The sequence below is a fragment of the Zonotrichia leucophrys genome, chromosome 1A (genome assembly GCF_028769735.1).
Source record: "Zonotrichia leucophrys gambelii isolate GWCS_2022_RI chromosome 1A, RI_Zleu_2.0, whole genome shotgun sequence".
In the NCBI taxonomy this organism is placed as follows: Eukaryota; Metazoa; Chordata; class Aves; order Passeriformes; family Passerellidae; genus Zonotrichia; species Zonotrichia leucophrys.
This window is the reverse complement of record NC_088170.1, coordinates 47,971,323-47,999,023: the sequence shown is the minus strand read 5'-3', so window position 1 is coordinate 47,999,023 and position 27,701 is coordinate 47,971,323. Positions and strand designations below refer to the sequence as shown.

At 38.4% G+C, this 27,701-nt stretch overlaps 1 protein-coding gene across 1 annotated transcript in view; it reads right to left on the bottom strand.

The window, feature by feature from the left end:
- CAPZA2 (capping actin protein of muscle Z-line subunit alpha 2) overlaps window positions 1-24,873 on the bottom strand; it is a 29,765-nt gene extending 4,892 nt beyond the window's left edge. Inside the window, exons 1-7 of the mRNA XM_064702687.1 lie at window positions 24,756-24,873; window positions 10,752-10,815; window positions 8,745-8,796; window positions 8,021-8,084; window positions 7,261-7,467; window positions 6,011-6,090; window positions 3,155-3,233 (exon numbers count right to left, since the gene is read on the bottom strand). Of these exons, the coding sequence (XP_064558757.1) occupies window positions 3,155-3,233; window positions 6,011-6,090; window positions 7,261-7,467; window positions 8,021-8,084; window positions 8,745-8,796; window positions 10,752-10,815; window positions 24,756-24,794 (585 nt within the window). The 5' untranslated portion in view covers window positions 24,795-24,873. The remainder of the gene's footprint in view (window positions 1-3,154; window positions 3,234-6,010; window positions 6,091-7,260; window positions 7,468-8,020; window positions 8,085-8,744; window positions 8,797-10,751; window positions 10,816-24,755) is intronic.
- Window positions 24,874-27,701: the final 2,828 nt, after the last annotated feature.

The following is a 27,701-nucleotide window of genomic DNA, read 5'->3' as shown; positions in this document are numbered from 1 at the left end:
CTAGACCACCCTATATAGTGAAGATATATTCAAAATTATAATAGTTTTATGAAGCTATCAGGATACTGGGAAGATATTCTGCTTCCCCAAATTGTCCCTGTTTTCTAGGGACAGTGCAATGTTAAGCTTCCCTTTCTAGGTCTGTCTGGGTTTGATATTTTCCTCTATTAGATATGTCTCATAACAAATGCTGGCATTTATCAACACAAAGCAGTTCCCAGTGTTAGATAGCAAAGCAGATTGAAATTATTTATGCTTGAAATGCTGTATCTACAGGATAGATTACTCCTTGATTATTTTGCAGAACGCTAAAACTCCACTCAAGCTAACTTTAGTTCTTTTAAATACAGTTGGGACAGACATGAAAAATTTAGTTCCTAATAAAACTGCTGGAAAACTTAAAAATCAGGAAGCATATATGAAACTACATGTGATCATTAACAATAATTGGTATCAAAGCTATGCAGGTCACTGACATTTAAATAAGCATCTTTGAAGATTTTTTACAAGTTTGACAAAGTCAAGATAGTCAACATAGCAAATGTTATGAGAAAATGAAACATTTGTGCCTCACCCTGTTAGACAACGTAACACACTTTTGAGATTAATACAAAACAGCATAATTTCCTATGCATTATGATCATATGTGCAAAAGACCCTGAACTTTATAAATAACAGAAAAAACATGACACACAGTAAGACACACCTAAGGAAAAGTTTCCTATAGGAGTAAAATATTATTTCCTGTGATTCATCTTAAATGATTATTTTGCTAATTGTCAAATACTTGTTTTGCAACCAAAGGTATTAACCTAACCATAGAAGAAGTTTCTTTTCATATTAAACACTGCTGGGTAAAACCTCTGCCAGTCTTTTTCAATTCATTCCTTAAAAAATAAGAAGTGCTTACTCAGTGCACAATTCTAAGAACTCCCAATGAAGCAGCAGAACCCAAAGAAATATAAGTGTACCCCCTTCTCCATGAGCCCAAACCTCCCCTGTGCTCTGAGGCCAAGACCAGCACAAACATCTTATCTGTGTAACTGAGTCCCATTCTTGGCAAACACTCAGACCTAAAAGCTTAGCAGAGATGGAGAGTCAAATCTAATTCTGGGATGTGTTATATCTTAAACAAAATACAAGAAGGAACTGTTCTGTACTATACCTCACTGCTGACATCCTTCTAGAATGCTAGGTCTGGGTTCAGAAGACTACAAGAAGGAGGATGTTTATGAACAGAACCTCTTGGAAAGGTTAACTAAGGAGGGATGAGAATAACAAATTATCTAAGAGATAAAATTAGTAAGCAGTACACTTATTGTTTTCCATGCACAGTTGGAGCATGTTAAATGCCACAGGGACTTAGTTTTAGTCAAAGGCTATGCCTTTGCTTTTGCCCTTATATATAATTAAAGAAAATTAAACACAAGAGATTGTGACAATTGACAATCTCCTACATGAGTATTAACAGAATTTACAAAAAAAGGGAAGAAATTGTGGAAGTGATCTTAAAAATACTGAAGACATCTGAATATAGCAGGTGATGCTGCAATTTCTCCCAGCTTATTAATAAAAGGTCTTATCAGAAACAGAGCAATAGTGTATTGCTGTCAAAGATTTTGCAAACAACACTGAAATTCCAGTACTCTAAAATTATACTAATGCTGTAGAGGCTTCACTTTCTAGAAAAATATTTTGCTCCTTAAATAGAAAAAATTAAAGTGATTTTTAAATTTGTTTGTTTTGTGACGTGAAGAGAGAGCATTCCCACATACATTGAAGAAATTGTACACGACTTCTAAAAATTTAAAATAGAGTTCAAAATTCCTTTGTGAAACAAGTAGTTACTACAAAAGCAAAAAAGGAGAACTTTTCATCACTCTCCAGAACACAGATTTTAATGAATATAAATAATGACTTGATTAATTATGTGAAATAGTACTAAAAGACAAAAACATCTGGTGCCCAAATGGAAAAGTTGAACCTGAATGAATTCCTCATTCAGACTATTATTTTGGCTGCTGCCCTAACCTTTCCAAGAATTAAGTGGACACTTGCTTCCTTGTTCTGGAAAACCTCTTAAGACATTAACCAAAAGTGCATGCTGTGGAGAAAATGCTTTGCAGCAAGTTGGATTTAAGTGACAAAGAAGACTTGAGAAGACTACAAGTTACTTTAAGCGCTGCTTACCATGACTGTTGGGATCTGACAACATAATAACGGCTGTTCACATTTTGACTATCATTCCAAATGTTGGCACCAGCATGGGAAAACAGATTCAGGGTCCCCTTGCTTGGGTGAATGTAAATACAGCTACCACATCCTAAAATAACATCCTAGCCTCAGGCTAGAAAAATATTCCTTTGCATCTTCCTTCTGCAGTCATCACTGAGCAGTAAGGACAAGCAAAACTCGTGGGGGCACAAAAGCAGCAACAAAAAGAAACTTGACTTTATTGTTAAGCAAAAAAAAAAAAAATCAAAACCAACCCAAAAAGGTACTACACAGAAAGTCAGACTGCACTAAGTTTCTAGTCCCAGAAGTGTTTCAATAACCTGCTGCAATGTATATGTACACATTCCAGGGAACCAATCCAGAAAGTCGAGTCTCCCTGCCTACCACATGACAGTCAGACTTCCGTTGGTCTCAGAACTTCTGCCTGCTTGGAATTCCTCTTTCTGAATGCCCTAAAGCCAAAAGGAAAGCCAAATTCCGAACGAAGAATACACAGATTCAAAAATTTCTGATGGTGGAATTGGTGAAACGAAAGGTTTCCACCTTTCTGAACAATACGACAACATTAGAAAAGCCCCACAATCAGTTAAAATGAAAAAAAATTCTACTTCAGAACAGGCCTACCCTCAGGAAGGGCTTGTCTCACTGTGAATTCAACAGGAAACCAAAGAGACAGATGCCTTGCTGAGGTGAATACACATTCCCAAGTCCTCTGAATTATTACATTAAACACACATTTTATGTTTTTAAGGATTAGATAAATATGCAAATTAAGTCACTAACACTTAAGTGAATGAGCATTGCTGCCTTGCTTATTGTGTCCCCATTCTCCCTTAACATATCTGATACACTGGCCTGAGTCTCCCTTGATAATGACTGGAGACTTTATGGCTCAGGACACAGGTTGAGATAAGCATACCTGAATTTTCAAGATGCCAGCCACTTGAGTGGTTGAAGGCGTGATTGTAAACTTCCACTCTGACCTCCAACGGCCATTCCTTAAAAAAACAGTAAAACAGAAATGGATGTCACCCCATTGGTTATGTAAAAAAAAAAATCCCAACATACAGCTGACAGTCAAAGGAAACCACAGAATAAAATTTGCAGTGCAACTACACATGCAGAAATTTTTCCCCTAAAGATTTAGCATCATAATCAGTCATGACCAGAACAGAACTGTTTCCCAAAATATTTAACCTCAGTTTTCAATGTGGACCAAGGAGATTTATTATTAAGGACCTTTTAACAGGAGGACTTAACTTCTGAAAATACCTAAAGCCTCCAATGTTCTTTCTCTCCTGTAGCATTAGTTGGCCACACACAGAAAATATTTTGTCTCTAGAACCTGGATGTTTTGCTTGATCAGCCAAAGCCACACTTCACCTCAGGCTATCAAAATTTTGAATGGAAGGAATACTAAAGTAGCAAGACTTTCTGCTGTGTTTAATTATAACTAGGCCTTTCAGCTTTTCAGCATTTCCCTTCCAGGACAACTGTTTCCTTCTAGTTTCCTTTCAAATTCAGGATCCTTGCCAAAATGCCTTAAGGGAGTTTCAAACCCCAGGAAAACAGTATGGAGAGTAGTTTCACCTGATTTCTTTCCTGTAAACTAGACATCTTATTTAACAATGAGATTAGTGGATTAGAAGGTTAGTACTACAGAGCTGAATTAAGAAAGCACTGCAGCAGTCCATGATTTGTCTTGTGTTTGCACTTAAAGAAGGAAAGAAAGTTGATACTAGGTGCTCCAATGGTGCTAATGTTAGGTGTAAATTCCAGTGCATTCAACAAGGGGAGAGAAAGATATAAAATATTAAGCAAATCTATATAATGACACAGTAACAATGGTAACTCAGCTATAAAGCCATTGGTTATTATTTCAGACAATATCCAGATTATCACTGAAAATACAGACTAAGACAATTCAGAAGCTCATTGTCATTGCTCAGAAAACTGAAAGGGCTGCTCAACTTAGTGACACTAATATTACTAGTAGCCTTACAGACTGACCCACTGATTATGAGAAAGCTTATGTGCTGGATTACACCTCAGGTACAATTCCAGTTTTTGAAAGCCAGGGACTCAATGGCTAGCTAACAGATTTGTTGGCTTCTCAGTCAGTCTGTGGCCCCTTGAATTTAACATGACCACAGTTGTTTCCACTCTGGGATATAATTTTTGTCCTTAAGTTGCTATTAGAAAAACAAAAAGAAAAAATTCCAGTTCAGAATGATTTTTCTGTAGGAAATGCTCTAACGTAAAAACAACATAATTTCTTTATTTAGCTTGGCTGACTTAGAATGTTTTGTAAGAGATTAATTTTCCTCTTCTTTCTTTAATATGCCATCTATCCCACTACATTGATAGTATTTCAAACAATCAGAAAGTATTTTTCTTTGGTGTATATTGATTTTGTATCACCCAACAAACTTACTCCCATAGTAGGATGACAGACTTGCAAATGCCTAAAAAGCTGAAACACCTTGGAAATAAGCACTGGCTGTGGCTTGGGCTGGATAACCAGCCCTACAGCTGGATAACGGAGGAATCTGGTTAACTTGGAATCCATTCCTCCATCTCTAAATCTCCCAAATCAATATGCATTTATTGCAACTTGCTAAGAACAAGCACTAGAGTCTGACTACCCCTGAAAAGCTCTTAAAAACATGGTCAATATTTACCCATAGATGCTCAATCATAACTTTAATAAAGAAAACTTTCAAGAAAGATTTTCTCCATCTATAAAAGGTTGCTGCATATCTGTTCCTCTTCTTAAAAGACTATAAAATCAATTATTTGGAATATCAAAAAAAGAAAACCAGTGTTATTTCAAGTGACTTCTAATATTGATGGAAAACATGCAGACTTAACTAGTCAAGTGTAAGTTAGTAAGAAAAAATAATTATTATCTATGCAAATTCAATAAAAATCAGTGTACTGGGCAAATAACTGATACATACACGTGCTGAAATTACTATGGAAATGTAATATCCACCTTCAGAATCAAAACCCAAAGATTTCTGTACTTCCATTTATTACCTGTGGGATTACTAATATAAATTGCAAGCAGATGCAAAAAGCAAACCAAATAATGAAATACTTTTCTTCTGACAACTGCATATATAAGCTATCTTTAGGATTTAACATCCTTAACCTATTCCTGATACTGTGATATTTGATTTCAACTCTGGACAGTTTCCTGTGTGGAGCTATCTAAAGTTCACTCCAGACTGTGGAAAACATCACTGAACCAAGTCCAGGAAAAAAACAAGAAGGCTGCAGTCTGTAAGATTTTATTTCATCCAAAATCACCTTTACCTGTCTAACCCCAAAACTGATCACTTAAGTCCCACTGTAAAGTGATTTTTGGTCACTTTCTTTCTCTGAGAAATTCAAACTAGAAGGAGCTGTTCTTATTCTGTCAATCAAAAAGGAAGCAAAACAAGCCAAAGCAACTGTATTAGGGAAGACAGCCATGAGTATTGTTAATGTGTCAATGTGATAAACAGGAAAATTAATCATGTATGTCACACGTGTAATATGGAATTTTGCAAACTTCTACAAAGGAGATGAGGGTACACAGTCTGCCCTTTTACTTACCACAAAGGAAGAGATTTCTACAGTTTTAGCAGGAAAAACTTGGGAGTGGAGTGGAGAAGAAGAGTCCCAACCAAGATGTGCATCCACCTTCTTCTCTGAACTAAGTGTTATCAGTGTAATGTCACTTATTCAGTTTGCTGTATCTTACTGTCTGTGGATCCATACAGAAACTTACCAAAAATTTTTTGCTTGAAACTGATGGCTCTCTATGCATGCAATAATGGTTTGCTGTCCGTCAATTGTTTTACCATACACCTTAATCAGGAAAAAAGAAAAAAAGAAGCAAAAAGAAGAACAGTCAAAGTTTGAGCAGACCTTGGTCAAACTGCTTAGATATCTGTTTCTACTATTGTTACATAAACTAAAATTTCATTTCTAACCATTATGGTTATACATAATCTGTACATGAAACAATAAAGTATTTATTACAATGCAGAAAATACCTAAGATTTAAAAACCTGATGGCCAATAATCTTAACTAAATTTTATATATTGTGAGCTCCTTTTTCTACCACTACAGGAATTCTAAGCTCATAACAGTGACTACTGAGACCATATACATTTGTTACCAGCTGGGTTTCAAACACCAGTTATTCTACCAACTATATGACAATTTAAACCTGTACAGAATAGCAAAAAGGGTGGGTTTGGTCCTCTTTTCTGCTTTATCCCCCCTTTAAATTATCTGAGATAATTTAAAAATTATCTCAGTGAACATCCAATCTGGTTTCCTTTATAGGAAATGGAACTCATCTGACTGCCTGGGAATCCAATTCAACTTGTTAATTCAGCAGCTGATTTACTTTTCCCCCCCCTAGTTAATTTTTCTGTCACATCAACATAAAGCGCAGAACAGCTATCAATAGATCAGTTTGCTGAGATTTAAATAGTCACAGGGCTTGTAACAGCAAGCAAATACTATTTTAGTCCAGACTAAGAGGTTTTATTTTAAGAAGCTATCAGAACCACCAATTCTGGTAATAAGAATACAGCACTTGGATATAAAGGAGATATGATGGAACAAAACTAGTTTGCTTTACTAAGAGACAGTTTTGTCAGCAAATCAAGGCAAGGTAGACATTTCTATTTTATGGAATTTTCCCCCCCTTCTAAGCAACCAGCCAGACCACAAAGATCAGCAGGATCAACCTGCAGTAGTCCACAAAATGACTAAATGCATCAAGAAATTGAAATAAAGATGTTCAAATACAGAGGCAAATCTTCACTATGACCTGCAGGAACCACTCACGAATCATCCTACAGCTAACACGTACATTTCTGAGCTTTCCTGCATTTCTCATGAACCCCCAACAGGAATAAATTCTTTACAATCAAAAGTGCCTGTCTTTCTGGTTTACAAATAGCTCCTTTTTAAAATTTATAACAATCTATATTGGTACAGAGGTTATGTAATTTAGCACTTACTGTGCAGACACCATTTGGATAATGTTCCTTCACATATGCTTTCATGGCTGTTTCAACTGAATTTCTCCAGGACTCTATGGCATTTTCAACTTCATGGGGTCTAGGATCAGTAGCCTCCTTTCTTAAGTGATCAAATTTAAAAGAAATCTTGTTCTTTGGATCCAGAAATTTTCCATTTCCCAAATCACCATGTTCTGTTATTAAAACCTGTATTATAAAATTTAAATTTCATTTATATATATATTTATATTATATAAGATATATTAAATAATAAAATTAGTTAGTAACATTTGCTATTCAGTGAAAAAAATAAATGCCATGCCAAATCTAATTATATCCTCCACTTAACAGGAGCTTAATCATTAAAACTTACATTTTATACAAAACATGCATACAGGAAGAGAGGAGAAGGCAAATATGATACACTGCCTCAGAAAAATATATCTTGAATCTTATGCTCTTACTGCAACAAACCATGCAAGACAGAAATTCGTGTCTTCTGCTACTAAGGATGGAGCAAATAGTTTTTACAGCTACAAACACTGAATTCAGCCAACACTGCACACTAACATTTCAAGCTCTTTACATACCCCTGAATGATTAACCTATGGGACTGAGACTGGTACTACTGAAGGGACACAATCTCCATGTTTTGGTAGGGCAGATGCATTTCTTTTAATTTTCTTGCCAAGAACTGTTGCAATACCAGAAGATCTTTAACAGTTTAAGGAAGATTGCAAGTATTTCACTGTATTCATACCTGCTCGTCGTAACCGTCAATTTTTACAGGAGTAAACTGGTCCAAGTTGTACTGTGCAAATGCACTACAAGAGAAAAAAACCAACAAGAGCCTGCATCAAGCACAATCTTTTTCCTTGGCAGCAGTTAAGGGATATAAAGAATAGCTAATAATCTGGGCAATGATGCATTAAAAAATTCTATTAATGCTTTACCTAGCGGGCCAAAATTCTTGGAATCACTTTAGTGCTCGTATTACAGATTCCAATTGCCATTAAATTCCAACTGCTACAATAATTTACATTCAGAAGTAACCTGATGTAGACAAACACCTAAGCTTTACAGTAACCCACAGAAACTGGAGGAGCAGATAAAATTTAAATTCCACAGACATCCAACCTACTAAGCCACATATCCCCACTCTTACAGAAGAAACTAATTTTGGCATGAAAGTACAGCAGGCATAATGTTCTGATACAAAAGTAGGGTCTAAGGATGCAGTATCTTACACATGTTCCAAGTAACAGCTACCATGAAACAGAAAATGAAGTTTCTCTAATCATTAGGATACAGTACAGATCTCTCCTCTGCCAAGAATTTAATCTTGATCAAAGATGCCCAACACACACAATAGGGTTTTACTTGCCAAGCACACATCTTTAAATTAACCACTTACTGATTATGCAAGTCCTACTGAAAAAACATCTTGTTTTTATGCAACTGAGTATGTGACATCTGGTACTTACTGGGCTGCTCCTTCCCTGAGAAGATTGTCATTATTAAGCAGCAACCGAACATCTGAAAGGAGTATTTACAACATGTAAGTACAGTTAACTCAGAAACTTCTTTCAGTCACATAACAAGTGTCAACAGACTGTACAAAACAACAAAAAAAGCCCCAAAAACTACTCCATACCCACAGAGATTACTAGGTAGTAAATTTATTGCTTCATATTTTATAAATTTCACTGAATAAAATTAAAATAATAGTATAGAAATGGATCTCTTCCAAGACAATCTGGCAAATATTTAAGCTGTATTCTACAGGCTCTAAGAATCTGTCAATCTAGTTTTTTGAGAAGCTCTGAATGAGAACAGCACAGAATTCACAAAGTTTCCTATAAAAAGTAAATTACCAACTCCCTCAACCTATATTATTGTTACTGTATTCTGATGACACTGATATGGTATGCATTGAACTTACTGGTTTTTAAGCCCTACCATTTTCAGTCTCATTCCTAAATGACACTCACTAGGCAGAAGATTATACACCACCATGGCATTTTTTCTACCATGATACAAGAAACATATGAATATAGAATAAATCAATACTCTCCTCAAAATTATTTAGTACTTATTGTGCAGCAATTCTCTTATCTGTGTACTTGACTTTACCAGACACTGTTTGAATAGCAATTTAATTAATTGCTCATTAACTAACCAATCATTAATCTTGCCAGAACATATTAAACCTCTTTTAAATATTTCCAAGGTATCATTCAAGTGAAAAGTAAAAAAAAAATCTGGACTATATATAAGGTATTTTTTTCTTTAAAAAACAAGCAAACCCTCCTGAAATAAACCAAACTGCCCCACCCAAACCAAAACACCCCAAAGGGAAAAAAACACCTCACATACTCAAAAAACCCTACTCAAAAGCAACCAATCAAATGCACAATTTTCAGAATTGGAATGACAAGCTTTCTCTGTCTATTTAAGAAGGCAGCCTAAATCTCATTGAACACTGGTCAGGCATTTGTGTTCACTTTGTGTTTTCAAACACACTGCACTCTGTTATTGAGCAGGTAGTTGCAGCTATGAATCAGCATAACAATGAAGTCTACAAGCAGTACTACTCTAGGAAATTTTAATAATCTTCAGAAAGCTGAGTTAGTCAGCTGTTCACTTCAAAAATTAAGTACTAACTAATCTTAAATAATAATCAGCTGGCCACAGTTTACCTTAAGAACAAGGTAAACTGTAAAAGCATTGCATTCTTTAATAAACTTAAGCTCTCTCCAGTCTGACACTGACTACAGGTTTAGTATACCAAACTAATTTTTTTACTTAAATAGCTTCATAGAAACATTTGTAAGCCACAACTATAAAGCCTGCCTTTTTATACTATATTATGCCCAAATATCTTGATGACAGACAAACAACAATTTTTTTTAACAAATAACATCTTAGGTAAAGTTTAGACAACAATAGTTGAAAGAAACTTATTTGAAGTTTCCTTTTAGTTTACCAATACACTCAGTAAAATGGAGTGTGCCCAGAATTTAAAGGTTAGAAATATTTGGAGAAATTTAATATTCTTTCCACAACTGGCACTAGGCAGTAGTCTTTTGTGTATTCAAGGTTAAATATTTGTAATGATATTCCTCCTTTTAAAAAAAATTACCATTTTAATTTCTGCTAGTTTAATTTTTGTTGAAAAATATAATTGTCTATCAAAGATGAAAAATAGGAGTATCTGTTTTCTAAACAGGAACCCTTGCAACTGTTAATTCATGACTCATTCAAAACAAAGCTTGTTCTCACACCACAAAGAAAAGTAGTATTTCCCATGTTTTGCATTTAAACTTCAAGCTGTCTTGTGACTGCAAAGCTCATCATGCCCAGCTACAAAACCAGCCCTTACAGCAAGGAACTGCTACAATATAAACTACATGAAATTCAGGAGAATAATTAGCAATGCAATTTTGGATATAGATAACTTAAAGAAAAGGGCAGAGCAGCCAGATACTCACCATTGAACACCTCATTGAATTCCCCAGGAGGAGCATGAATTATGAATTTTGCTGCTATACGCACCTGAAATACAAAAACAATCAGGTGGTTGAATATGCTGCATTCATTCCTATTCAAAGCAGTTATGCATTATGGCGTTTTAACAGCCAGACATGAAATTGTACAACTCCCATTGTTTCACATATTTGCTCACGTTAGTTCAACTACTTGGTCTTTATTAAGAACACAGACTATAAAGCTCCACCTTTTCAAACAGAATAGAGATTGTATGTGATGGAAGGAGATAGGGAAATTGAGTCATTCATGTCTTCTTTTACTGGCAAACAGGAAAAGATGAGTACAACAAAGATGATTAACAATATATTCACTATCTATGTCAGCTTTCAGTCCATGGGTGCCTGGGAATCAATTCAGATTCCAAGAGAGCCAAAATCCATTATGAAGATGCATTTGATCTTCAAAGCTTCTCTTCCAATTTTACTACATATCATATGTTTCTGTACTTTCCAAAAGGTCCACACTGACAGATTAATCTCAAAAACACTGCACAGACACCAAAGTTTGTAATTTCACCTGCACCTACCTAAGACCTGTTAGTACCACAGTACCAGCACATAAAGCTTAAAAAAAACCCTTGAGATCTTAATTAGTAATTAATGGCCTTCACCCACAGCTTCTTGCAGAATAAACACAGCATAAGCCAGTGTTTTCACTGAAAGTATGCACACCTGCCCTGGCTTTCTCTCTCCTTCTGCTTGCACAAGCCCTTGTACAACAGCACAATGAGCAAAATCAGGGAAGTTATTGCTTTTTCTTTCCAGACCAGGTCCCTGAGCTGGTTCACTACACAGCTGCACACACATTTGCTTGCAAAACACCCACAAAAACACTTTCTAAATGTGAAACAACTTTTAAACCTCTCCCCTAAGTGACATTCTTACTTGCAAAATGTTACTTAGTGGACACACTTTGATTCATTCTTTTTCCCTCTAGCACTGTTAAAGGCACCTATTATAAAAACTAACAAACTAAATATTGGTTCCCTAACTTAACTTGGCAAAAGTTCCTATCCTTTACAGTTATCCAAGTTTAGCAGACACTTAAAGCTCTCTTGCATCCTCAATATGCTGTTGCTATTCAAATACAGGATACTACTTGAAACAGGGTTTCCCTTTCCAACACCTTATATCGAGTATCTATGGAATAAAGAGCTGGAAAATTCAGTGCCTGGGAGCACTGTTTGGAATTAAGGAGTTTGAGAAGCATACATTTCATTACAAATATCTAAAAATAACAAAAAATGCATTAGATTTACACATTTCTTTGTATTTGAAACTACTGAAGAACTGTTTGAGCATGCTAGAGCTCTTGAACTGACAAGAAAACAACTTTTACAGCTGAGGGCAGCAATACAGCCAGGTTTGGGCCTCTGCTTCTCAACAGGGCCCAAATTTCAGACAGAGGTCTCCAGGAGAGGTGGTTCAAGTTAAAGTGTCCTGGGAGAGCACTCAGCTGTCTCATGAGCAGTGCTGAACCCTCATGAGATCCCATGTGACCAGCCCAGCAGCTTTCAGATCACTAACAGAACATGACCATTCAGAGCTGGATCATGGAAATGGAAAAGCTGTCAGTTCCAAACTTTCTAACCTAAATGCCGCATTTTGGATTGCAGACAGCCTTTGTCTGCTACCTAAAATATCTACCATCAGAACTCCTCTTTCCATGTAAACATGAATCTGCATTATCCTGAGATAAATGCCATAAAGTTCACTCTTTTCCAAGTGAGTGAGACACAGAGAGGCAAGAGGACCTTCTTCTATGGCTACTTATTCAAGCAACGTGGATTGTCTCCTTTGAATTAAAAGAATGCAACCTTATCCACGTTACCAACATTATCTGAATCACCAATCCCCACACTCCTCTACCTCTTGCTGAAGTCAAGGTACTGTACCCAGCTCAATGCTCAAGCCAAAGTAATAAGAAAATGTGAAACAAAGCTAACCTACAGTATTATTAAAGTGCTTATGAAGGACAAAGGCAAGAAGGACAAGACAGGCTCCAAGGTTCTATCACCAGCACATTTTATCAAATGACCAACTGTGCTGGTTTTGGCTGGGGCAGAACTAATTCTCATAACAGTTGCTGGTAGAAGCCTGTGTTCTGAATTTGTGCTGAACACAGTGTTGATTATAGCTGTTTGTGCTGCTGCTGATCAGGGCTTACACAGCCAAGGCCTTTTCTGCTTTTCATGCTGACACACTGGCAAGGAAGTTGGGGGGCATGGGAAGCTGGGGCACCAGGACAGGTGACCCCAAATGACCAAGGGATTTTCCACACCATATCAAATCATCAGTATTATAAAGTGGGGGAAGAAGGAGGAAGGGTGGAGACTTTGGAGTGATGGCATTTGACTCCCCAGGTCACCATTACATGTGATGAGGCTCTGTTCTCCTAGAGATGGCTGAACAGCTGCCTGGCCATGGCAAACAGTGAATTAATTCCCTGTTTAGCTCTGCTTGCATGCACACCTTTTGCTTTCCTTCTTAAGCTGTCTTTATCTCAACCCATGAGTTTTCCCACTTGTACCCTTCCAATTCTCTCCCTGATCCCACTGGTGGGGCAGTGACTGAGTGGCTGTGTGGGGCTTGGTGGCTTGCCTGGGGTTAAACCATGACAGCAATTAACAGGGTCACGGATCAGCCCTGAAAAGCAAGTATTGTGCTTTTAGTTGTGTGATTTCAGCATGACTATCACTGGGCTTTCTTGATTCCTTGACCTCAGGTGAACAGGACTGCTCACCCCTGCCAAGGCCAGGTTAGCTCTGGGCAAGCAGAAAAGCAAGACATTTGGAGTTGTGAAATAACAGGTCCGTCAGTTTTGGGCAGGCAGCAGCTATAGAAGCAAAATTAAGCAAAATGTGGGTGCCCAAACTGCACCCTGAATAACCACATGCTTTAAACTGGTAACACCTGTACGGTGAGACATTAGGTCTATACTAAAACTAGACCACCACCTCATTTTCAGCTGTTTTGGTAATATAAATCTGGTTTTGCTTATTTTTTTCACTATCAGTAAGAACTATTCTTATCAGTCAGATTAGCTACACTATATTCATTCAAAAGCATCCAGATGTAACAGATGTCATCACTACAGATCAACCTAGACATTACTTTTTACAAACATTTCACAAGTAAATTCAATTGCTCACTGATAGTTTTTGTGTGAAAATTCATCATAGATTAAATATTTTATAGAAAGATAAACAATCATGCAAATTTGCAATTAATACCTCATCAAGTATAAAGTATATTCATGTTTACAAAAGCAAAAAATTTTAACATGTTTTCAGAAGTTGAGAGTGTGTCAGCTAAGACACTTTGTATTTTGTTCACCTGCCTTTGTGAAGCCAATTCAAAAGTAATCCACTTTCCTTCAGCAGTTAAACTGAATTAATTTCTCTGTGATGAGTATCTGATAAAGCCATTATTTCCCCAATTAATACATACAGGAAGCTCATATAAAAGAATTAAATCCAGTAGTCTCACTTAACACATCAGAACTGAAAAGCAGTTCCAGATTTATTGCCACTGAATTTTTCCAGAAATACATGCTCTAAAGGAGGCTTCTGTTTTTCAGACTGACACTGAAGGATAAATGAATGCACTTCCATGAACCTCTATGAGATGAAGATCTCTCCCTTTTGGCAGCAAAAAGCCTCAGCTATCACTTAGGGAAGCACAATTAAAACAAAGGGGTAGTCCATATAAAATATGATGTTCATGGGCAACTAAAACAAGATAAATTAAAAATACACATAACCTGTAATACAAAGTGACAGGCAAAAAACCTAAACTGCTCTTTAGTTAAATTGAGAAAGGAAGTTGTAGCTGCTGAAAATAGTTAAGAAAACCAATCAGGAGCATTACAATCGCAATAAATGCTGATTTTTCAATGCATTGAGACTTCTAAAAATTGATTTACGCAAGCCAAAACAGAAACATCATAATATTGTATGAATTCAAATGACAAAACCTTTTTCCATTCAAGAGAACTGCACCTTTACACACAGTGCAAGAAACTTATACATGTATCAGCAAGTAACAAAAAATTGTTACAGTTGAGTCTTTCTTTAGAAAACTCGAAGACATAAAATATCTGAAGTTTTTCCACTTATTACTGTAGTTACTCCCAAAACACTACCTAAAGTTTAAGACAGCGTTTTATTGATGGAGATTTGAGTTAGTTTCCCGCTTCAAGTCTTCAGAGTAGCAAAAAATTATAAACTTCAGACTAATCCAGAACATCTGATCGTCAGTGGTTTACAAAAAAACAGCTTTTACCACAAACCTGTGTAAGGAACCATGTGTTTTCTACATTAAATTTCTTGAATGCAAAAAACCCCATCTACACATGTTTTTATGAATCGTGTCTTTGTGCAGTTTTGAGCATTAATTTGGACAAATCATACAGAAGCTGAGAGTACGTTAGAAAAAAAGTATAAAAATGACTTCTGGAACAGAAGGGAAGCATTCCCCACTGCAGCCACTCTCTTTATCCAGTTTTCACATTTACACCACTCACAGTCTTACGTAAATTGAAGTCTGCTCTCAGCAGGTAAGAGCTAGCAAGATTTACTTTCAGAATCCAAGTGAAGTCAAATGCTACCTATCACATCAGTTAAAAGTTTATCAAACCTACCTCAAATTTCACAAGTCAAATGCTACCTCTCACATCAGCTGAAAGTTTATTAAACCTACCTAAAAACCTCAAAGCTTATTGATTTTATACACTATTTCAATTAAGGTAAAAATTTATAGAGAAGCCTAGCAAAAGAGAAAAGGACAGGATTGTTGTATGTGATTAATACAATCATTAGGTATTATGCCTAATTCTTTATTCTGCTAGGGATTAAAACAACTGATCTATCAACAAATTCCTACACTTAGTTACAACAATATCGGCAGTTTTCAGACTTCACAAGCAAAGAGCAATGTAGTAATGTACAGAATGGTGGCAGTTATGCTAAATCTAATTTTTTCCCATACTTCTGCAGTTATTTCACAATTTCATTTTTCTCAATGCATGACACCCATCTGATACATAAGAGAAATCCTACTCCTCTATCTTTTCCAGCCCAAGCCATTCTGAAGTTTATTTAATCTTTCAGAAGTTCTACATAGCGGTTTGCAATGCCCCGAGATCACTCTTCCTGTTCCTGCCCCGCGAGGAGCGTCAGTGGTTGGAGCAGCCCTGTCGCTCTTTGTGCCTATATATGGTCAGGGAGCACGAACGTGCTCCCACTGCCGCTGTCCCCTCACGGCAGCTCGCTCCTCCGACTCTGCCAAGGTGCAGCTTTTAGCAGCGGCAGGCACATTAAAACTCTCCCTCTTCCATTTTTCTTTGCCCCTTTTAACTTCACGGTTTTGTTTGCTAGGCACCCTGACAGCTCACTCCTTCAATCAGCATCCAAGCTGCACAGCAAAAACATGCTGATAAGCAGGAGACTGTGAAACCATACACTCAGCCTTACTCCTTCCTGTACATCCCTTCTTTCAAATTCAGAAATTCAGCTGTGAACTCCTTGCAGCAGCGAGACCCACCCCTTCCTCCACACTCCCAACAGGTTAAAGTTCACTGCTCCACAGCAATAAAAATGAAATAGTGAAATAGATACTAAAAGCCCTTTTAACCTAAGAAAATGCATGAAAATTTGGGAGGGGGAGACGAAGGGGAGGAAGATGGAGGGCGTGCAAAAGATTCCCACAATAATTTGCACTCAAAGACAACTTTGCTGCTAATCACAGGGGAATGAAAAGAGCTTCCCAAAGTTACTTTTATCACTGTTACAGCAGGCTCAAAGCATTGTACATCATGCATTTACATTCAGGATTCCTGAGGGTACCATTGCTATCTTACAACACACAATAAATCTCCCACTCACAGAAATCTGTTTGGCAAAAAAAAAGATGATGAGATATCACATCCAGAAGGGAGCTCCAGGAACAGAAGAGACTAGAGCTCTGTTCTCAGTCATGCCTTCTGTGTAGTTCTTGTTAAAAACCTGTCTGCAACAAATGAGTTTGTCGTGACCCACTTAACTCTATTTACAGGTAGCTACAGGGTTTTCTCACAATTAGCTCATAGTCACATAAATATTAACAGAGACATCAGGTAAATGAGGCAAGTTTGAATTCTCTCAAGATCTCTAAGTCACACTCAAAATAAGGGATACAGTTTGTACTCACTGGAGTGATACTGGCCATAACACCTAGTTTTACTTAGTTCTGAGTTTGAGTAAAACTTGTTAGTTAAGTTCAGCTCGAGCTGTACCATCACTTTTCAATCGGCACCTTTGCTGCTCCTTAAAAAGCAAAACTGTTTTGACATCTATCACTCAAAATGAATTTTGCATTGACATACATTACACACAAAGGAACACAGTTCTAAGGTTCAAATACTTGTAGGATACAATGCTTGATGCTCTACCCAAACATCAACATAGTTCTTGACTTTGTAAACCCTTCAGTGTTTCAAGAACACGTAACCAGCTTCCCCTTTGGATATCTCGATATTTGGTAGCACTGGCTCCAATTGCTCATTAAATCTTTAGGCTACATACTTCCCAGGACCTTACACCACTACTTTTTCAAAAACTCCTACGTGTCATCAGTGCTTATCTACTTCTGTGAGTATTCAGACAAGCAGTTGATCAACCTAAATAATAGCTTTAGAAGGTGGCAAGAAGATAAACAATTTAGCTAAAAAAGAGCTTTAAATAATTATCATTGCTTCCTGCTGCTGACAGTTTAGTGAGGCAAAAAAGCCTTCAAACAGCTGGACAAGCTCTGAGAACAAAACTGTGAGAAAGGAATTACCCCATGTCAGCAGCAAACTGCCTTCACAGCATCTCAGGAAACCTCACCATACCCACAGGTATAACTTCAAACAGCAGAACAGCATCCCAACACACGCATCATCTCACACAAACATGGAACAAAGGCAGCGACTCTGGTAGAGAGGGAATGAATACAAACATAGCGCTGCCACTGCTTCCTACCGAGCTCAACTGCAAACTCTCTGCAGTATCCAATTCACTTCTGCTTCCAGAAGAGCTAAGGAAAAACCCTGTAAAAATGTGGTTCTGTGGCACAGGAAAGGAGGGGCACATTCCATACCTATGGCTTTGACTGAACAGACATTTCCTTAATTGTAATGCCTAAAGCTACATCGCATCTGGAAAACATGTGTTTTCCTCAATTATTTTTAATAAACAAGTATTTAAAAATATGTAACAGTACCAGCCCTTCACAAAGCTGCATAAAGTACATCTTACAAAACAACGCGGTAATTTAGCTGCATTCTTTCTACCTGACGACCTGACTTCAATAATGAGATTTATTTTCACAAAAATAGCCACTCAGAAAGGTGGTGGATGCTTCACTGTAAGACCTTTCAGCAGAAGAATATCTAAATATCATAAAAGTCTCCATGTTAAAATCACTTTACACACCACATCATATTAAGAAGATTTAAGAAAACCGAAACTCCAAACAGGATTTCTGAAAGTCACTGCATCAGACAAAGACAGCAAAAAGGAATATGAAAGCAAAGGATGTTATTTGAGTAACACACAAGATTAACCATTAAAAAAAAAAAAAAGATAAATTTTCCCCCTGTTATTCTGTAGTTATTCTTATTACTCCTGAGCATATAAAATTGGAAACCTTTCATTATATATATATTTATACATGGCTATTTATGTATATATTGTATAATGTATATATTTACATACAACTATTTATAATTATATATACAATTGTAGCCAAGCAACTTCATACCTAAGCTTATAGAACAGATAGAAAACAGTTAAGCAGCATAAAAAAATTTCCTTGCAAAAGTCATTCACTGAAAACTGAAAAAGTAGTAAAATTTTACATTTAATGAAAAGCAAAAGCATTAAGTTTTATTTGAGAAGTAAATGGTATAAGAAATGGCTAACCAAGACTTCACAAAGAAAGAAACCAACAGTGTCATCTCCCACAAAAACCCAAGAAGCCCTGTTACAGGGACATCAACACACAGGATCCTCAGCTGCAGACTCCTTCTCAGCAGTCTTTACAAAGTGGTATCCAATGGAAGCTAAAAAGCACTTGGTTCATATTTGCAAAGTATTCTTCTACTACAAAGCCCAAGTTTTTAAAGTTGTTAAATCTCCTACACCGAGATAACTTGTTATAATGAGATACTCCAAGGGCATTAAGCCCAGATTCAATAGCAGGGGTGAGAGAAAAAGAACATAACAGAGCTTGCTCTATGCAAATGGATGGAATCAGGTACCACCCTGTTACGTCTCCCCCTCCCAATTCCAGCATCTTACAGTTCTCTCTCTGAGTTACCTATTCAAGGTTTTAATGCCCTCTGTCAAGCTAAGAAAGTATTTGAAATATTTTACATTTCAGAAGTTTTTTACTCAAGGATTAAAAAAGTAATTGCCGCATGCTCAAAAACCTGCTTTCATTTCTCAATGAGCACTTCCAACTCTTTTACATCCCACTCCCAGAACCTGAAAGTGAATAGTACACAGGGCTGCCGGTAAAAAATGCAGGGCTTTGCTAAATAATGCAGCTAAAAGCTAAAGCTACCCTTTTCCTGTTCTTTTTTGACTGCCAATATTGAAACTAACCAAAAACAGAATTTCACAGCAGAACTTGTAGGTTGAAGATGGTATTGGTAGGCAATAAAATCATATCTGTTATATCATAAAATAATGTCTCCAGTTTCATCTCTGTATTTGCCAATAACTTGTCCTATTACTCTATTTTTGCTTCAATTTGTATCTCTTATCCACTTGAGCTATGAGATTTCCTAGGCAGCAAGCTTCTCAAAGAAGTTTTGAGGGTACAAAGACAGCAAGAAAGGGGTTTTTGATGGTCCTGAGGTGCCACTGCATTATGAATACTCCAATACTCCCATACGTGGTACAAGTCATCATCCCCAAAAGGTACCCCATTTCTTCAAGCTAGTACTAAGGAAGGACTATATGACCTGAAGTTTTAGAAATCACTGATCTTTTATTTATAATAATAGGTTTTATTTGTATTCATCATCAAGCTTCAAGTAGTTACTTTTCACTTGTCAAAAGGCAAACAATTTTGATTTGCACAGTAACTTACTATGGAGGTACACAGTAAAAGACAAGCAGCACTGCACACAAGTTGCAACAATTAGAAATTAGGATAATTTTCTGACTGTGGGCTTAGACAAACATTGCAACACCTCACCCAGAGAGCTAGTACAGTCTCTGTTCCTGGAGATACCCAAAACTCAAAGGGCAAGTCCCAGAGCAACCTTATCTCAGCTTGCCCATTTTGACTAACCAGCATTTGAGTTACCTTCAGAAACTTCTTCCAGCCAGTATGACTGTAGAAGCAAACCAAGTTATTATTTGCAGTTACACATACAATAGATGATCACTTCTTCAGACAGTGTTTAACAGTTTCCCAAGAAAGTGATTCAAATATCTGTCCTTCAATCTCAATGGTATTGATGCATTTTTAGTTAAAAAAAACCAAAACCAAACTAACTCAAGACAACATTCTATCTTCACACATATTTTCATACATATCCTGAGATGGACATGAAAGTCTTTAATCTTGGAAGGGCTCCAATATTCAAAATTACATGGCAGTCTGAAAAGCACTCCTAACTTCCTCATTCTTACTAAAGAATTTCATCAAAATGTTATCAAGGACACTTGCAAGACCTAAAGTTTACTTTATAGATTACAGTGCAATTATACCCAGAAAGGGTTATTCAAATGCAACTCCTACTCATCTACAGTCTCATTTGATACAATTCTGAAAGTCAGAAGTCTAAATCCTTTCAAAATGAATGATGTAGAGCAAAGGAATTGCTTTAACACATGTAAACTAGAAAAGTACCATTTTTTCTGTCAAAAATTCCGCTAATGCTTTCAAAGCAGTTTTATGAAAAAAGTTTATATTTGCATTGAGAAAAGTACCTGAGCCTTTCACATTGGAGGGCTTGTACATGTAAGTGCAATCTGCTGTAAATGTATTACGCTCTAAAGACAACATTGCAGGTGAGAGATTCATTTCACTGGCATAGACTTCTCATTCCAAAGCACTGACATAAGAAATGGTTTTCCTTAATCTGACAAAACTACACTGCAGAGTTTAGTTTTACTTTATTAGGTAAATTAGGTGTCAAAATCTACAAATTTAAGAAGTTACATAGTTACCCAATGCACCAGGAAATACCTGGAAGCCATCCAGGCTCACTTTCAAAAATGGGACTGCTTCCTCTTTATAAGCGAAGTTTTCTTCTAATGACACTGTTAAACCCCATCTTTCCAAAAAAGTCAAACTACTGAGATATAAACTTGCTGAAAGAGGTGTAGTTCCTTTAAAAAAATAAAAGTTTGACGATTCCCATGTTTATTATGTTCAGCATTTTAAGGAATGCAAGTTAATTTAGTATTTAAAAACTTCATGTGTTATCCTTTCCTCCCTGAAGGCATCCTGATTTTCTGAGGCTGTATCTCAAGTCATACACAGCTATTTAACTCCTGTGCTTTGCAGATTCACATTGAAAACAAAAAACCCCAGCCAAACCTAACATGTCCCTTCAAGTCACCAAAAATGGACTAGAGAACACTAGTTTTAGGATTTAACTGGTTTCTGCGCTGTTTTTCATTTGTGCCATTGTTTGTAAATGAGTATTTACATTAGCAAATGCAACTTTTACAGTAAAATCAGTACCTTTCATTAATTATGGCCTACACTCATGTAGATAAATTCTACCTTTAATATTCCCACTAATATGCTAATTAAAATATTTTTATGTATGTTTATTAGTTTTTTTGTAGCTACAAAGGTAAGGAAATAATTTCTAGCTAAAATGGAATAAAATTGAACTGCAAAAAATGGTTACTAGACTTTAACAAAACTACTTCAAATATCCTGCACAGCTGAATAGGTTTTGCAAGGTTTTTGCAGACCTTGTTCAGCGATGATGCATTATCTATAGGAAGGGTGCAGAAGTGGTGACTGCTACTCCAGAGTTCAGGGCTTCAAGGTTTCCACCTCTCACACCCCGTTTTTAAATAAATGAACCGAATCAATAAACAAACATACTTACGTTATTCAACATACCTAAAAGCTCCTGAACTTTCAGTGACCTATGTGAATAATGCAACACTGTGGATCACAAAAGCTGTCTTTAGCACTGAAAAATCGCTGCTCCTGGATGCTAAAATCAGAAACTTTCCCTGGCAATGGTCCAACTTCAGATCTTTGGATCCACACAAACCTTACACACCTTATTTGCTACAAATAATCCTTGTATTGTTGCAATGATGCAACACACATTGCATCACTGAAAGAAAAACAAGTCTTCAAAAATCTCTTTAAAAATGGGAATCTGAGGAACATGATTGAGTTCAAAATTGTCTTGAATATTGAAATGCTCTTTCTGGTTCTTCTCTTTCCTTGGTTTTAAAGATCATTTACCTGAACTGTAACAATCTGGTTTGCCATTATTCCAATTATACCCCTTCTGTATTCTCAATTATGCCAAACACTGCTGGTTTTAAACTTGAATTGTGCTACAGCTAAACACACTCATCTTAAATCCAGCAACAGTAAGGTACATGGAATTGCCTATTGCCTTTGCAACACTTAAAATCTTTTGACTAACATGAAGTAAGATATGAATCAAAGACCTTTCTGAACCTGCCCTATCATTACATCACTCAATTTCCTACTTATTTGTGCTCATACACCATTATTACAAGTCTGAGACAAAAAACGTTCTGTTATTTGGTTCACCTTCTTTCCTCCTTGAGGAGTTTCAGGGTTCTACTTATGTCTCTACTGAAATTATCTACAAAACTACACCACCACCACCATCTGCATCAGCTTTCAATATTACCAGTTCTGTATCACGAAAGGAAAGGATATAAAGGAGCAATGTGATTTATTTCTCATGAAAATCAATGTTTGCCTCTTTGCATCTACTCTTGCATTTATTTATAGTCCCAACTGCATGAGTGAGAAGGGTGTGTTTGTCAAATGCCATTCAGCTCATTTTTTTTTAAGCTCAGTAGAACTGAATACTTGAAATAACAATTTTATTGTACAAAAATGGCACAGCTTAATCCATCAGAAATAAAATCTTAAGGTATCACATGTATATTGCCACATGTGTATTTTCCATGAGTTTGCAGGGTTACCCATCTTTGGTTTCTTAGCCAATAAAACAGACTCTCAGGCTTGGAAAATTCCACTCATACAGGACAATCAATTTTATATGGGACTACTAGAGAAATCAATTTAAATTTACAATGGATGAGTGGTCATTCTATTCACTTATACCAAGGCAGGAAGGGTCTCTATAAGTCTCTGCATTTATTTCGGGAGAAAAGAAAAAACAAAATCAGCGAGTGGAAGAAAGTTCAGAACTTAACTCCATCAGCCACAAAAGCACAGGCAGCGCTGCCAAGATCATACACAGACAAAACTGTCATTCTGTCTTTTATTATTTGACAGGTCAAGAAGCAATGGGCACAAAATGAAACATAGGAGGTGCCACCTGAGCACAAGGAAACACTTTTTCACTACAAGGGTGACCGAGCACTGCCACAGGTTGCCCAAGGAGGCTGTGGAGTCTGCACCCCTAGAGATTTCCAAAAGCCACCTGCACACAGTACTGGGCAGCCTGCTCTAGATGACTCTACAATATGATTTCCAAGGATCCCTTCCAATCTTAACCATTCACTGATGGCAAGACAACTTACAGTAAAAGTATTTTCAGAATACCTTCTGCAACAGTGTACTGGATTAGTGTACTTGTATTTTCTATAAGGGGTAGAAAAAACACAATTACCACTTACACTTCTGGATCACATTACTACTTGTATCAACAGAGAGGTGGCCTTGGAATGTGAATTAAGTAGAGGAAGGCAGAGTCTTCAAACCTCTTGGGAAAAGGATAGCAAGATCTAGGTGCTATGCACTCCTAGGCATACCAGTGCATCTCTACTTATAAAACAGGGTCAAACAGAAAACCCGTATTACTGTAACCACTTGGATATTCTAGACATCCTTCTAACTTCAAATAAGTTTGAAACATCATTTTTGATGCCTTCCACATTTCAGTCATCTCACAACTTCCACAGACATGAAAATGTGAGTTTTTAAAGGGAAAGTGAGCAAGAGCATGCATTACATAAAGGCAGTGCACCATGTACACGAAACACCACACCCTAGCCGGGAAACAGGCAGCTGCTATGAAGCTGAATCCCCCAGAGAATGACAAGGAGCAGTGATAACTGAGGTCTCACAAAACACCCGGCACCTTCTGAGACTTTTCTGGAAAAATCCGCCTTAAATTTGAGTTTCCAACTCAAAAAGAGTACGTGATACATCTCTAACACAGTCCCTCTGCTCCTTGACCTCCCACTTCCCCAATTTCTGCCTCCTAGCAGGAAGCAAAACAGCCTTCCTCATCCCCACAGCTCCTTCCTCCCGTAGCTCACACGTATCCCATGTCCTCCCGGGGCTGCCTGGGGACGGCAGGCCGGTGCCTCGGAGCGGCCGGCGGCAGGGGCCCGGCGCCTCGGGAACGGGAAGTGGAGGTGGGGGAAGGGAGAGCCCTTCCGCGTCTCTCCTGCCGCTCCCCGCCGGCCCCGCGCCCCGCACGCCGGCCGGGGGCGGCCGCAGGGACCGGCAGAGCAGCGGCAGCCGCCCCCGCGGGGCCCCGGCGCCGCCCCCCGGCCCCGCACCGTACAAGGAGCGGCGGGAGATGCGGCCGGGCCGGGCCGGCCCTGCCCCGGCCTCAACCCCGGCCCTCCGCCCGCCCCTGCTGCGGCCGGGCCCGCCTGCCGGCCACGCTGCAACGGGAGCGCCGCCGGCGCGGAGGGACGGAGGACAGGAGGGCGGCGCGGCTCGGCGCAACCTATCCATCCATCCATCCATCCCTACCTTCTCCTCATCGGACAGCTGCTCCTCCAGGTCCGCCATCTTCCCGTCCGGCTGCGCCGCCCCCTCCCGCTCCTCCTTCCCGGCAGGAAGGGCGGGACCCGCGCGCGCTCCCTGCGGGGGCGGCACCCTGTGCGCGTGCGCGCGCGGTGGGCGGGGAGCCTGGGAAGGAGTGGGGCGGGGGCGCGTTGGGAATGGGAAGTGGGAAATGGGGGATCCCGGGGCAGAGGGGGACGTTGGGAATGGGAAGTGGGAAATGGGAAATGGGGGATCCCGGGGCAGAGGGGGGCGTTGGGAATGGGAAATGGGGGATCCTGAAAGGATTTGAACCGCATATGCAGTTGTGGTTCAAATCCTTTCAGGATTTGTGGGCAGCCAGAAGTCAAACTCTCAAAGATTAGGTTGGAGAAGACTTCTGAGGTCATCGAGTCCAGCCGATGATGAACACCACCTGTTCAATAGACCATGGCATCAGTGCCACATCCAGCTTCTTCTTAAACTGCTCCAGGGACGGCACCCTACCCACCTCCCTGGGCAGCCCAGTTCCATCTCTAATCGCCCTCTCAGTGAAGAAATCCCTCCCAACATCCAGAATAAACCTCCCCTGGCACAGCTGAGGGCTGTGTCCTCCAGTCCTGTCCCTGGTTGCCTGGGAGAAGAGACCAGCCCCAGGCAGGAGCAGTGTCCAGGTTTCAGCCCCATGGCAGCAGGCGCTCAGTGAGTGCTGGGGCCTGGGCACCCCACAGGTGCTGGGGGAGGCTGTGGGAAGCTCAGTCTAATATCAGCGACAGAAATGTGTGAAGTGATTTGTACTGTAGAAATTGGACATGGATGGCATCAGTGGGAGAAAAATAAGTAGATTGAAAATCTTTTACCTCCAGACTAAGAAATTGTGAAGAATGTCATTCAGCAATGTGACATTGCAGCTCCACGGGGATTTGGGATGATGACTTGCAAGGATTGCCTCTGGGCTGGTGGTTACTCTTTGGTAACATTTAAAAATACAATTTCTTAATGTCCAGCACAGTGTACTTCATCTCAGTTATGATGAACAAGGAAAAGCTGATTGTTGAGGGGAAAATCACAGGTGCTGAAATACACTTACATCAGTCATGGTTAGTGGTGTGAATGTAGCCAGCTTCAAGCCCAAGGATCTTGTTATGCTGTGGAATTCATCCACATCTGTCTTTCTTGCATGAATATTTCTGCGTAAATGCTGCCAAAGTGCAGCAGAACAAAATATGCCTATACCTGTAGAATTTTTCTAGATGTGTCCTAGAATTTTTCTAGAATTGTTACTCTAGATGCTGTAAGAGGACTGCCACATGAAAGTGAAGGAAAGTGAAGTTGGACAAAAAGTGGTTCAAGCCAAATGTGGATATTCTAATGGCACGAAGAAAGTCAGTATATAATGAAAATATGTAAATGAAAATAAGTAAAAATAATTAATGTATAGGTTGGAAAATATGGGTGATTCAGGACAGTTGAAGAAAGATTTAAAATACCTGAAGCCATGGAGGACAAATATAATGGATAGTAGTGTATTTATGTGAGGAACAAGATAAATGACAACCAAAGCTAATGTTTGACAAGACCATTGCTAGATTTAGAGTAAAGTATAGAATAGAAGATATGTATCTAAGAGATATCTGGGTTTTGAATATTTTGCATATATTATAGATTTTATATCTCAATAATAAAAGGTAATGGTCTGTAGCAGGGAACAGCATTGTGCAGCATTCAGTGTCATGCAACAATACTTTGTAACTTCCACCCAGGAATCTTAAGAGAAACTGCCTGAGGTCCGTGAAATGCTTTTGTTAATTTTTAACACGCCTTGGGGGTTGCCAGCTGTGGGATATTGCCATATATTGCCATGGGTGTTGCTTTATTTAAAGTCTATCAGGAAGATAGTTCAAAAAGGTAGATCTTCTCAGATAAATGTAAACAGTTTTCTTGTAAGTTAATGTATCTGTCTGTTGGATGTACCATGTTTACACCAGATTTTTCTTGGAAGTTTGCTGAAACGAACAAGATGAAGTGAATGATTCAGATGAGGACCCTGTAGTCATGATAGAAACTGATGTGAATCTTCTTAATAGTACTCTCACAGGTACTTTACTGTGACCTTAGGACTTAATGGGAAATGAATAATCATGCAGAAATAATGTAACTTTGTGACTAAAGTATTTTGGACTGTTTGTGTGTCTTCTCAGGAAGAATACGGAAATTTCAGAGGGATTTTAAAGGAGGACTGAAAATAGTCCTGGAGATGCAGAAAAAATTTCAAGATATGGGGCTTAAGTCTGTCAAGATTGAAAGTGATTTTGGATATAGCAGTGATACATGAGTTAGTTTGGAATTTAAATGCATCTTCTATGAAGTCATATATCTCTGCTTGCTGTTTTAAATTGAATACAGCCAATTTCCAACCAGTAAATCTCATATACAAAATTCATATATTTTCATGTGTCATTGTCTCTACACATTGATGAAAGGCTAATTTGCACTACAATCACATACAGAACAGCAGAATATCCTGTTGCTTACTAGCTAGCTCATGTCTTAGCAGCTGTCTAGTCCCACTATGTGAAGCTCACCATGGCCTAGGGCATCTGTCTGATGAGCGGCATGTGGTTTAGTGATGTAGTGGGAGAAAAATGAATTAATTATAAAAACAACCCACTCAACTCCCCAAACAACAGCTATTGAGTTTTACTTAATCTGATCAGACATAGTAGAGCTATCAAGTACCTTGCTGTTTTGCTGAACTGCTTCTGTCATTTTTTTCTGTACTGACTGCAGAGCCAGACCCCAAGTCCTTGAGTTGCATTGGAGGGAGAGCACAGAGCTCCTCACTGCAAGGTCTCCCTGCAGGGCAACCAGTGTGGCTTGAGAGAAGTGCAGTTCCTGCCCTAAAGCCATCCTGAAGATTGGCAGTGGGGTGAC